General features: G+C 43.2%; 1 protein-coding gene across 9 annotated transcripts in view; it reads left to right on the top strand.

Moving 5' to 3' along the window:
* Positions 1–11,527, top strand: part of ABCC9 (ATP binding cassette subfamily C member 9) — an 83,564-nt gene extending 72,037 nt beyond the window's left edge. For 6 of the 9 annotated variants that reach the window (XM_040437725.1, XM_040437719.1, XM_040437740.1 and 3 more), the window contains 9 exons: positions 36–161; positions 2,466–2,586; positions 2,695–2,825; positions 4,896–4,974; positions 6,137–6,245; positions 6,593–6,696; positions 7,076–7,209; positions 8,591–8,653; positions 11,246–11,527. In XM_040437725.1, the coding sequence (XP_040293659.1) occupies positions 36–161; positions 2,466–2,586; positions 2,695–2,825; positions 4,896–4,974; positions 6,137–6,245; positions 6,593–6,696; positions 7,076–7,209; positions 8,591–8,653; positions 11,246–11,383 (1,005 nt within the window). In that variant the 3' untranslated portion in view covers positions 11,384–11,527. Of the gene's footprint in view, positions 1–35; positions 162–2,465; positions 2,587–2,694; positions 2,826–4,895; positions 4,975–6,136; positions 6,246–6,592; positions 6,697–7,075; positions 7,210–8,590; positions 8,654–8,901; positions 9,074–11,245 lie in introns of all 9 variants that reach the window. The other 3 variants (XM_040437733.1, XM_040437781.1, XM_040437773.1) reach the window with 1 other exon arrangement.
* Positions 11,528–12,429: the final 902 nt, after the last annotated feature.

Raw genomic sequence — 12,429 nt, forward strand, 5'->3', positions numbered from 1 at the left:
ATCTGTGGATATGATGTCTTTCTGTGTTTCCTCAGGATTACCTGGGAGCTTGCATTGTGCTCACGGCCGCGGTCACCTCCATCACCTCTGGTCTCACCTTTGGTCTCACCTCTGGAATCAACTCTGGAATCGTTGGATTGGGGCTCACTTATGCCCTGACGGTTGGTGTCTCCTCTTTGGATTGTAAGAATTAGATATTTGCTTGTATGATCCATAGAGATTCCAGTTACATTCGAAGCTGCATTGAGTATTCTGTTTTATACACCTGGTTTATAAACATATGACTGGTGTTCTGGGTGTGACTGCAGGATAAGCCATGATGTAACAGCTCTGAGTGTAACTGGAGGGATACGGGGGATACTATATCTCCTTACGGAGAGCGCCTAATTGGCATGAAGAGTCTTATAGACCTGGCAATGCTCCTCTGGAAATCTCAGAAGAAGGTTTTAAAATGAGCTCTCTGCCTTTTGTGCCACCAGATGTAAGGTAGCATCCTGTATGTCAATGTTCAACCTTTAAAACAGGCCTTGAGAAATAATAATAATTAAGCCAGCATCTCATCTGCATGACATACATCCTGCCTCCTCTGAATACATGGATTACTGATCCCTTGATAAAGGTCATACATGACCGAAACGTCGGGACCATCACAGATATTCCATGTTATGCTTTAATCAATACTGGATGTAATGTGACACAAAGTGTCTAAATATGAGTAAATAAATAACCCTTAATTTCATCACAAGTGGTGTGCCATAGATCTTTCCTATATATTGACTTTACTCTCTATCAGCACCCACCTCTAAGTAAAAGGTGTGCAGACAGACTCGGACTGGCCCACAGGGCTACAGGTGAATTCCCCGGTGGGCCCCTAGTCTCCCACCCCCTGCACAAGTGGCACATAAAACAGTAGACTTACTGCACTACATACAGTACAGACCAAAAGTTTGGACACACCTTCTCATTCAAAGAGTTTTCTTTATTTTCATGACTATGAAAATCATAGATTCACACTGAAGGCATCAAAACTATGAATTAACACATGTGGAATTATATACATAACAAACAAGTGTGAAACAACTGAAAATATGTCATATTCTAGGTTCTTCAAAGTAGCCACCTTTTGCTTTGATTACTGCTTTGCACACTCTTGGCATTCTCTTGATGAGCTTCAAGAGGTAGTCCCCTGAAATGGTTTTCACTTCACAGGTGTGCCCTGTCAGGTTTAATAAGTGGAATTTCTTGCCTTATAAATGGGGTTGGGACCATCAGTTGTGTTGAGGAGAAGTCAGGTGGATACACAGCTGATAGTCCTACTGAATAGACTGTTAGAATTTGTATTATGGCAAGAAAAAAGCAGCTAAGTAAAGAAAAACGAGTGGCCATCATTACTTTAAGAAATGAAGGTCAGTCAGTCAGCCGAAAAATTGGGAAAACTTTGAAAGTAAGGGCTATTTGACCATGAAGGAGAGTGATGGGGTGCTGCGCCAGATGACCTGGCCTCCACAGTCACCGGACCTGAACCCAATCGAGATGGTTTGGGGTGAGCTGGACCACAGAGTAAAGGCAAAAGGGCCAACAAGTGCTAAGCATCTCTGGGAACTCCTTCAAGACTGTTGGAAGACCATTTCAGGGGACTACCTCTTGAAGCTCATCAAGAGAATGCCAAGAGTGTGCAAAGCAGTAATCAAAGCAAAAGGTGGCTACTTTGAAGAACCTAGAATATGACATATTTTCAGTTGTTTCACACTTGTTTGTTATGTATATAATTCCACATGTGTTAATTCATAGTTTTGATGCCTTCATAGTCATGAAAATAAAGAAAACTTTTTGAATGAGAAGGTGTGTCCAAACTTTTGGTCTGTACTGTACATATATTCAGTGTACAGCACCTCAACCAGCCTATGTTCACATAAAAAACTTGACAGATTATTATATAGACACGATCAGAGCTGAGGCGACTTCTAGGTATAGAGGAAAGCTACCAGTGTCCTCTTCTCCCCATGACCAACCTTATCAAAGCTGCTGCAGGGACCCCCATATTCAATCATCTGGTAGCATCTTGCTACTGTGTGAGCAGGTAATATTTTAATGTATCCGTACAGTGGGCCAAAATAAATTTTGCTGGTGGGCCATAGGCACCCCAGTCCGACACTGTGTGCAGATCTCAATAACCAATAGTAGCATCTCATCTGCAGACAGCTGACGGTGATTGCCCCTCATCAGTGCAGAGCAGATAGTATTGGCTTAACTGGGTGAGAGGCCTAGGTCAGGATTCGGGGGATACGGTGTTTCCTTATGGAGAACGCCTAATCGGCATGAGGAGTCTTATAGGCAACGCTCCTCTAGAATTCTAGCAAGAAGCAGAAGATGTATAATCTACAGGAAGTCCTTGTTTGAGGTGACATGACCGTTATGTGGAGTGATGTATTGAGGTGTTGTTGCTTTTCGCCCATATTCTGTAGGTAAGTAACTACCTTAACTGGGTTGTGAGAAATCTGGCAGATTTGGAGGTTCAGGTTGGAGCCGTGAAGAAGGTGAACAGTTTCCTAAACATTGAGTCGGAGCCTTACGAAGGGACGATGGGTACAGTATCCTATTTAATAGACCTATTAAATTTACCTGATGTGAGGGAGGGGAGGAGCTCCTACCTGGAGGTTCCTGTAACTCCCATGTTTTATGTATTCATTCCAGATCTGCAGCAAGTGCCAGATGATTGGCCGAAGAATGGTGAAATTAAGATCAGCGACTTGTGTGTACGATACGAGTCTAACCTCAAGCCAGTTCTGAAACACGTGAAGGCGTATATTAAGCCGGGTCAGAAGGTGACTACAACCCTCAACATTATACCCAAGGGAGCAAAGCAACTTCTTCCACTTCTCCCCATAATCTCAGACACCACACTGTCATTGATGACACAGGGTTAATATATATTGTGGACTCGTATATAGTCACTTGTTCCACTCCACCCAAAGTCCCTTGTTCTGTAGCCCCCATTATCTGGCAGCAACCTATAGCTCTGCTCCTTCTGAGCTTCCTGGTTTATGAATAGAATGGCAGGTGAAGACACATATGTGTAGGGAAGGCATTAACATCCTTTAAAATAATCATTTATGAAGGTAGCTGTAATTTTGTAATGCATTTCTTTAACCTTTATTGCTCCTATCTTCTATTCTAGTCTATGGTTTCATGACCATGTCCAGCAAGCTCTTTCTTATTTCCTGTGATGTTATGTCCCTGGGTGTTTCAGTGACAGGGGAGTGTCTATGTAACTAGCTGGGTGGGAGAAGCTATATAATAGCTGGGTGTGGTTAGGGGCAGTGATAGGGCAGTGTCTATGTAATTAGCTGGGTGGGAGGAGCTATATACTAGCTGGGTGTTGTTAGGGGCAGTACTAGAGGTGTGGTGGAGAATGGAGAAGTGCATCATGGGTTTGGTTGGATACAAGAACAGGAAGTGCTGCATACAGGATGGAAACAAACCAGAGGGATTTGTTTCCATGGTGAAAATGGGTCAGGAGAGTGCAAATTGAAAAAGAAAAAGCATAGGGAAGATGTACATGAAAAAAAGCAACGACATGAGCATATCTGTTAAAAATTATAGTAATACCGGCAAACAATTTAGTCCCAGTAAATCTCTGGGAGGCAACCTCTATTGACTCTACCGGTTACCTGAGTCGGAGACTAAGGGCTCATTCAGACGGCCGTATGCTGTCCACAAAAATGCGGATCCGTTTTTTTGCGAACAGTTTAGCATGTCCACAAAAAAACGGATTACATTCAGTTTTTTTGCTGATCCATAGACTTCAATAGGGCCATGTCCTGATTTTCACTGACAAGTATAGGATATGTTTCATTAGATTTTTTTGCTGAGCCGTGTAATGGAAGAAAAGGGCCCCATAGAAATGAATTGAACAGCATCTAATCTGCAATAAAAGCGATCCGCATTTTTGCGGACCGCATACGGCCGTCTGAATGAGCCCTAAGACTCAGTTTTTCAAGGGTCTTCATATGTTCTTGGAACACATAATAAGGCCTAGTTCACACTTATTATTGTGAGCCAAAAGCAGTAGTGAAGCCTACTCAGAAATCTGGTGTAATTTAAAGAACTGCACATATGTGCACTCAGCCTAAGGGCTTGTTCACGCGAACGTGTGAAGCCTGTGCTGTGGACCGCAAATTGTGGTCCGCAATGCACGTGCACCGTCCGTGGGGCAGCCGCATGGGGATCGCAGACCATTCACTTAAATGTGTCCGCGATCCTTCCGTTCCGCAAAAAAATAGAGCACGGAACCGCAGAAAGCACTCCGTAATGCTTTCGTAGTGTTCCGTTCTGTTCTTCCGTTCCGCATCTCCGGATTTGCGGACCCATTGAAATGAATGGGTCCACATCCGTGATGCGGAATGGCCACGGAACGGTGCCCGTGTATTGCGGATCCGCAAATGCAGTCCGCAATACGGAAACGGGCAGCACGCGTTCGTGTGAACGAGCCCTAACACTGTTCTCTGTTTATAAAGGATATCCATCAAAGATTAAAAATGAACTTTGCAAATTGCCTTGATTTAGAAGTGCTCTTTTGTTTTGTGTCTACAGCTCCCATGCAGACAAATCCTGTGTAGTCCGATTCTGCGGTCATACTCCCCCCTACTTCTTACTGATGTACACTTGGTAGGGGAGTAAAGGAGAGACAACACAAGCTTTGTTTGTAGTCTGTAACCATGGAGACTCATGTCTGCGTAGGAGCTGCAGACACAAGAACAGATTTTAAAATCAAGACCATTTTCAAAGTTGCTTCATTTTTTAGATTCATGGAAGAAATAAAAAAGAAGTTGGTTGTAAAGATAGGCTTTAATAAATGTCCAGGTGACCTACTGTGAGATTCCTTCTCTTCTCAGGTCGGGATCTGCGGTCGTACGGGCAGCGGTAAATCATCCTTATCACTGGCGTTCTTCAGAATGGTTGATATATTTGACGGTTAGTTGATATTATTACATTTACACTGGGACAATTTAACAAATAAGTGAATGAATTGATAATGAGATTTCTCTGCCACTCCCTGCTTGTTCGGTGTAGATCCTTCTACTGCATTGAGGGAGTAGTAGTGTTTTGCAGATTGATTAAAGGATAAGCGACCCCAGTGCATTATGGGAACTCAAGTCTATGAAATTCACATGTTGGTGCAGGGCCTCCAGTGCTGAGGTTACGGGTTTATTTTTAGCAGCGGCTCTAAGTGTTGTATATGCAGTTTATTAACAAGCCAACCGTGAATATAATGATACAAGATCTCTGCGCTGATAGAAGCCGCCGTCCCTTGTCAGCATTCATATAAAATATACAGGCAGAGGGGGCTGTTGAAAGTGTCAGATTAGGGCCCCCTGTGGTGCTGCCTATATAATTACCCCTCCTTCCTCTGGGCCCAGTGCATGCTCTACTTTCCTCTCGGCCCCTGCTCATCCCCTAGATGTGATCCTCGCAGTGCCTCTGGGCAGCTGGGGCAGGATACCATGGAAGGGGCCAATCTAAGCTGGGGGACCCTTCATCTCATGGGCCCGGAGCATCCATGGGGGTTCATTTTTAGTACATTGATATCCAAACTGAAACAGTTGCAGAAATATAACTCCCGGCATGTTGTACACAAACATAGAAAAGGATTCTTTACGGTAAAAGCAGTGGGACTATGGAACTATCTGCTTGAGGAGGTGGTGATGGTGAGTACAATAAAGGAATTCAAGAGGGGCCTGGATGTGTTTCTAGAGTGTAATAATATTACAGGCTATGGCTACTAGAGACGGGGTCGTTCATCCAGGGAGTTATTCTGGTTGTCTGATTGGAGTCGGGAAGGAATTTTTTATTCCCTTAAAGTGGGGAAAATTGCCTTCTACCTCACAGGGTATTTTTTGCCTTCCTCTGGATCAACTTGCAGGATGACAGGCCGAACTGGATGGACAAATGTCTTTTTTTGGCCTTATGTACTATGTTACTATGTTCTAAAAAGCTGCAGGTTGGATTATTTTGTGGAGTCAGGGCACTGGTTATATTATTAACAGTGCTGGTGATCATTTGGTTACCGTCTGAGAATTTATTATACTTTATATATATTTATATAACATTATGTATTTTTCTGTGTTTTATGCAGGAAAAATAATCATTGATGGAATCGACATATCTAAGATCCCACTGCATACGCTGCGATCCAGGCTGTCAATCATCCTCCAAGACCCTGTACTGTTCAGTGGCTCAATACGGTAAGTGCATACTGGGGAAAGGGAGGTTACACAAATCAACAGTGTATAATTATTCTAGAATGTAACTTCGAGCTCAGTCTGCTGTAGATAAAGCTTCACCATTGTATAATGGAAAGTTCTACAACTTCCCAATAGATTTGTGTTCCAATTTCTCATCATTTTCAAGATTTCTGCTTGCTTTCATGTTTTATACAGTATGTTGTATAACATAGGACTGCAAGTAAACCTCACACTGCGCACAGGCAGGAAAGAACAATTTTAGCTATGCTATATCTATATGCTAATACACTTTGCACAATTCCTCTGCGCTGCTGTGAGCACTGTCAGTCCTTTTGTTTCATGTACAGACTAAACTTGGATCCAGAATGTAAGTGTACAGATGACAGGCTCTGGGAAGCTCTGGATATCGCACAGCTCAAGAATCTGGTGAAGGCTCTGCCGGGAGGTCTAGGTATGTGAAAGGGGGATGTCACATACAGATGAGCAGCTCACTTCTCCATTTAAAGGAAGGAATACAAGCTGCAAACCACAGACTCATGTGTAAGGAAGCCATAAAACATCAGGAGAGCGAGCCGGGGCCCGAGCTGTCTGAGAATGTGCAGCCATTCCGGATGTAGACCCAGATTTTATTCGTTATCCCCGTAGACTGTTCTGAAAAAAAATGCACTATGGTGCACTATATATTTGTCTACCACCCTCCCCCAAATCTCCTGTGTTATACCAGTATACGCAGACCACCATACAAGGGCTGGGATGTTGTAACACTTTAGTCTTGTGTTTTACCAATTGTAAAGATTAAGAAATATCTTTGTTTTCTCCCTATTATGCAGATGCCATGGTCACGGAGGGCGGTGAGAATTTCAGCGTCGGACAGAGGCAGCTTTTCTGTTTGGCCCGTGCGTTTGTCCGGAAGAGCAGCATCCTTATAATGGATGAAGCCACTGCTTCCATCGACATGGCAACTGTGAGCAACCCACCATATCCACTCCCCCCTATGTAGACGGCAGATGCTCCTGCTACACACTCTGCTAATCTACTGCCCTTTCCTCTGACCCTGCAGTCACTGTGAGGAGTCAGGAAACCTGAAGGGGGTTATTTATGAAGACCGGCGTTTTAGATGTCGGTCTTAATAAAGCCCCTACGCTGGTGGCAGATCGCTGAAGTTATGTAGAGGCCCGGGCCTCTACAGAACGCCGGCTTTTCATGCTCCGCTTCTAGATGTAAGAGAGCTTCCTAGCGGTCTTACATTTAAACCAGGCGTAGTAAATGATGAATGAGACGCCCACTTCTTTAGACCTGGCTTGAGCACAATCTACGCCTAATAGAGGCATATTTCAGGTTAATAAATGACCCCCGAAGAGTCTATAGGTGTTCATAGTTACCAGAAATCAAGGAGCTTCCAGAGCGAATAAAAAAATTGAGGCCGACAGAACACAGGAGGAACTGCTACCTCTGATTCCGATTGTAAATTCTATTTCCAATGGGACAGTCACTTTCAGTGGCAATTATTTTATGATTGCATTTTACTCATTATGGCCTAAAAATTATTTTTTCAATTGGTCTTTATTAAAATTATTGAGCCATTCTGTCACAAAGGGTTAACTGCCTAGCTTTGTGAATAGTACTTTCACTTTCTGCCAGTCATCTAATAAACCTTATCTCTAAATGACTTAAACGGTCTTAAACACTTATTTAAGCCACATTCTTATCAGTAAGATAAGCATTGAGCTGTAATGAGTGTTTATTAGGTCAGAGATAAGGAGCCGCTCAGATGCCTGATGGAACAGAGTGAAAATTGAGATCCTGCTACTAGATAAACTCAAAGCTGTGCAGGGAAACAGGCTCAACATTTTTAATAACGACCAACTGAAAACAATGATATTTAACTCAAAATGAGTACAAAACAATAATAATAATAATAATAAAAAAAAACAAAGGTGTCCATAGCTTTTAAGTCCCATGATGTACAGTAGCTGATATGACAGAAGGTTCTTCATATACATAACTGGAAAGAGGTCCTGAATGCAGGCTTCCCTTCAGATGCAATTTCTATTTTGTAACTGGTGATTTCCATTGTTGTAAAGTACAAATGATTACAAAGTCAGTGAATTCCTCAAAGTCTGTTTTCTGATGTGATGACTTCCTCATACATTAGGATTTACTTTCTTCTCATGTCACAGACTTGAGGTTTATCGGCACCATTTATGATTTGTACGTTAAAGCTTTTTATATGTGAGATCCCCGTGTCTCCCTCTGGAGTCAGGTGGCCCCCTTCCCTCGGTAATATGAACAATTAATATTGGATGTAACAAATGTATTCCTAATTCACCATATTCTCTGTACAGGAAAATATTCTGCAGAAGGTCGTAATGACGGCATTCGCTGATCGAACAGTAGTCACTATTGCAGTAAGTATAGTGGAGGGGGTGCCCCGAGAGGGATAATGGGTGTGAATACTGTACTGTATTATTACCCGAGGGATGACAGCACCATGAGGAGCGCAGGGGACCATTACGTCATGGATTCAGCCCTGCTGTAAACCTGTGGAGATCTTACCGCTGTCTCTCTGTGCGGTTGTGTCCTCCTTCTCTATTCTTCACCTTCTTCTAACCTGTTCTTTCCTTTTCGGTCTCTCTCCTGTCTCTCTGCACTGTAGCACCGAGTGTCCTCCATTTTGGAAGCAGGCCTAGTGTTAGTCTTTTCCGAGGGTATTCTGATAGAGAGTGACAGTGCAAGAACTCTCCTCTCCAACCCAGATGGTCTTTTTACCTTTCTGGTCAAGAATCACAAATAGAATCAATCAGGTCATCTTCGCTGCTGTCTGCCTGGTACGATGCTCTAAACTGACCCAGTAATAGATTACTAACCCCTTGTATCCCCAATGTACACACAGATACACTCTTTGGAGGCCTGGGGGGGGGGGGGGGGAGGCTTTACTGTAATGGGGTGACCTTCATGATTCTAGACAGTCACTGGAGGTCTTACTGTGAGTGTTGACTACATGGGGAAAGATGCATTGTCAGCTATGGTTGACCCCATTCCACACACAATGGAGCCAAATTATGAAGAATCACCACTGAAGCATCTGTAAGCCTACAAACGTATTTTGTTTCCGTGTCCATTCCATTTTTTTGCGGATAGGATGCGGACCCATTCATTTCAATGGGTCCTCAAAAAATGCGGACAGCACACCGTGTCCTGTCCGCATCAGTATGTCCGTTCCGTGGCCCCTCAAAAAAATAGAACATGTCCTATTCTTTTGCAGACAAGGATAGGCATTGTTACAATGGATCTACAAAAAACGATGACATACGGATGTCATCAGTTTTTTTTGCGGACCGCAAAACACATGCGGTCGTGTGCATGTAGCCTCAGGCCTTTTTCACACAACCATATGGCTTTTTCAGTGTTTAGCGGTCCGTTTTTCACGGATCTGTTGTTCCGTTTTTTGTTTCCGTTGTGTTTCCGTTTCTGTTCCGTTTTTCAGTATGGCATATACAGTATACAGTAATTACATAGAAAAAATTGGGCTGGGCATAACATTTTCAATAGATGGTTCCGCAAAAACAGAACGGATGCGTAAGACATACGGATGCATTTCCGTATGTGTTCATTTTTTTGCGGACCCATTGACTCGAATGGAGCCACGGAACATCCTCCTTCCTCTTCTTAAGGCCTCTTGCACACGAACATTTTTTTGTCCGTTTTTTGCGTTCCATATACGAACCGTATACGGAACCATTCATTTCAATGGATCCGCCCAAAAAACGGACGGTACTCCGTATGCCTTCCATTTCCGTATTACCGTTCCTTTCAAACATGGAACATGTCCTATTATTGCCCGCAAATCACGTTCCGCGGCTCCATTCAAGTCAATGGGTCCGCAAAAAAAACGGAATGCATACGGAATGCATCCATATGTCTTCCGTATTCCTTCCGTTTTTGTGGAACCATCTATTGAAAATTTTATGCCCAGCCCAATTTTTTTATGTGCTTACTGTTTAAACATTATTGTATGCTTCCGTTTCCGTTTGTGATCCGCAAAAAACGGATCACAAAACGAAAACCAAACGGAAAAATGTAACCGCAAAACGGAAAGGAAACACAACGGAAACAAAAAACTGAACAATGGATCCGTTAAAAACGGACCGCAAAATACTGAAACAGCCATACGGTCGTGTGCAGGAGGCCTAATGATTATAACATTTCACTCCTTTGTCCCCTCTGTGCACAGTATAACCTCCTCAACCAACAATACTGCTCAAAAGTATTTATTCAACCAAACCTTCTTTTCCTTCCTGCTGGATCTCTGTAAATGTTCAAAAACCTCCTCAGTGACAAAAAAAATCTAGTGTAATACAATAAACAGAACACATGTAGGAGGGGAATGCAGCTTTAGCTTCTCTGAGTCTGAATGCTGTGAGAGGAAAGGGGAGGAGGGGTATGCAGCTGCATCTTGTCTATTGTTCTCTGTCTGTGAGGCTAAATGCTGTGAGAGGGGAGTAGAGTATGCTGCTGCTCTTTCTTCGTGTATCTGTAAGACCTCAGGCACACCACTGTATGAATTCCCAGTCTGGAGACTGGGGATCCACAAAGTACGGATACCCGCCCGCATCCCACACTTTCCTCTGTCCCTATTATGCTAATGCTTAGACTGCAGTTACAACTTTTCTGTGTGTGTGAGAGGACGAATGCTGTGAGAGGGGAGGTGGAGCAGCAGGAAGAGAGATCTCGACACACAGAAGAAAATGTACAGAAAAAAACAAAGTAGAAGAGGCAAAATCTGTCGTGTATGCCCAATATTTTTTTTTTTAATACATCTAATTTATAACTATAGCTGCTGGGATTGGAGGTGGGGGAGTACTATTTTTTTTTTTTAGTAATGGCCGATGCACAATAACACATCTTCACTCTTCATATCCCATATCATGACTCTGACTCCACCCAGCATCCATACTACTTCACAATCATAACCTCACATCCTGTGTTGTTCTCGGCAGCATCGGGTTCATACCATCCTCACCGCAGACCTGGTGATCGTGATGCGCCGAGGGAACATTCTGGAATACGACACACCGGAGAGACTCCTGGCACAGGAGGACGGGATCTTTGCTTCCTTTGTCCGTGCCGACATGTGACACAATATCATCGGCGTGAAGTATTTTTCTAGCTTTTTATATGAAGTGTTTATATTTTCTATTTATAAAACGCATGAGAAAAAGGAATGAGAATTTCTAAGTCTCCAGCATTTCTACTGCACTGATAATAAAGGTTTGCTCACAGATGCTTCCATCTTATTGCTGCATCCAAGATCACAATTAGAGGAGGTTCCACAGTGGCACAGAGTATGTCAGGAGAGCAGAGTGCTGATTGTGTGTGTGGGGGGGAGGGGGGGGAATAGATGACAGCCTGAGAGTTACATAGTGGAAGTAGCAGAGCCCACAGCAGCACTAAGTATGTAGTGAGAGACGTGGTGATCATGTGGTGGGTCATAAAATGAGTTACATCATGAAGGAACTGGGTCCTCCCAGCAGCACAAAGTGTTTCAGGAAATAAGAGTGCTGGTCTTGTGAAGATTATAGACTAAGAGGTACATAATGGAATGAAAGGAATCCCCAGCAGCGCAGAGTATGTCAGGAAGGTTGTGTACTGATCATGTGTAGAGATGAGCGAACTTCTGTTTTAAGTTCGGCGTCTAAAATTCGGCTTCCGGTTAGCGGAGGATCCCGATATGGATTCCGAATTCTGTTGTGGTCCGTGGTAGCGGAATCAATAATGGCCGATTATTGATTCCGCTACCACCGACCACAACAGAATTCGGAATCCATATCGGGATCCTCCGCTAACCGGAAGCCGAATTTTAGACGCCGAACTTATTAAAACAGAAGTTCGCTCATCTCTAATCATGTGGCATAATTACTAGTGAGTTTTTTCCTATAGTATGCAAGCACGACCATGTTGCTGGACTGCAGGGTGGTCGTAACCATGGAAACTTTCTCTGCATAATAAATGCTGTTTGCTGAAGTGGCAAGACCCCTTTAATGCGGTTACACCTTCCGAAACATAACAATGTTATAGGTCTTGGAACTAATAAAAGTTATTTAACACATTATATGCACCCCAAAAGGATTCCTATAAAAACTACAACTCGTTCCACAAAATTCAAGGTCTCATACAGCTAAAA

The sequence above is a fragment of the Bufo bufo genome, chromosome 1 (assembly GCF_905171765.1).
Source record: "Bufo bufo chromosome 1, aBufBuf1.1, whole genome shotgun sequence".
Taxonomy (NCBI): domain Eukaryota; kingdom Metazoa; phylum Chordata; class Amphibia; order Anura; family Bufonidae; genus Bufo; species Bufo bufo.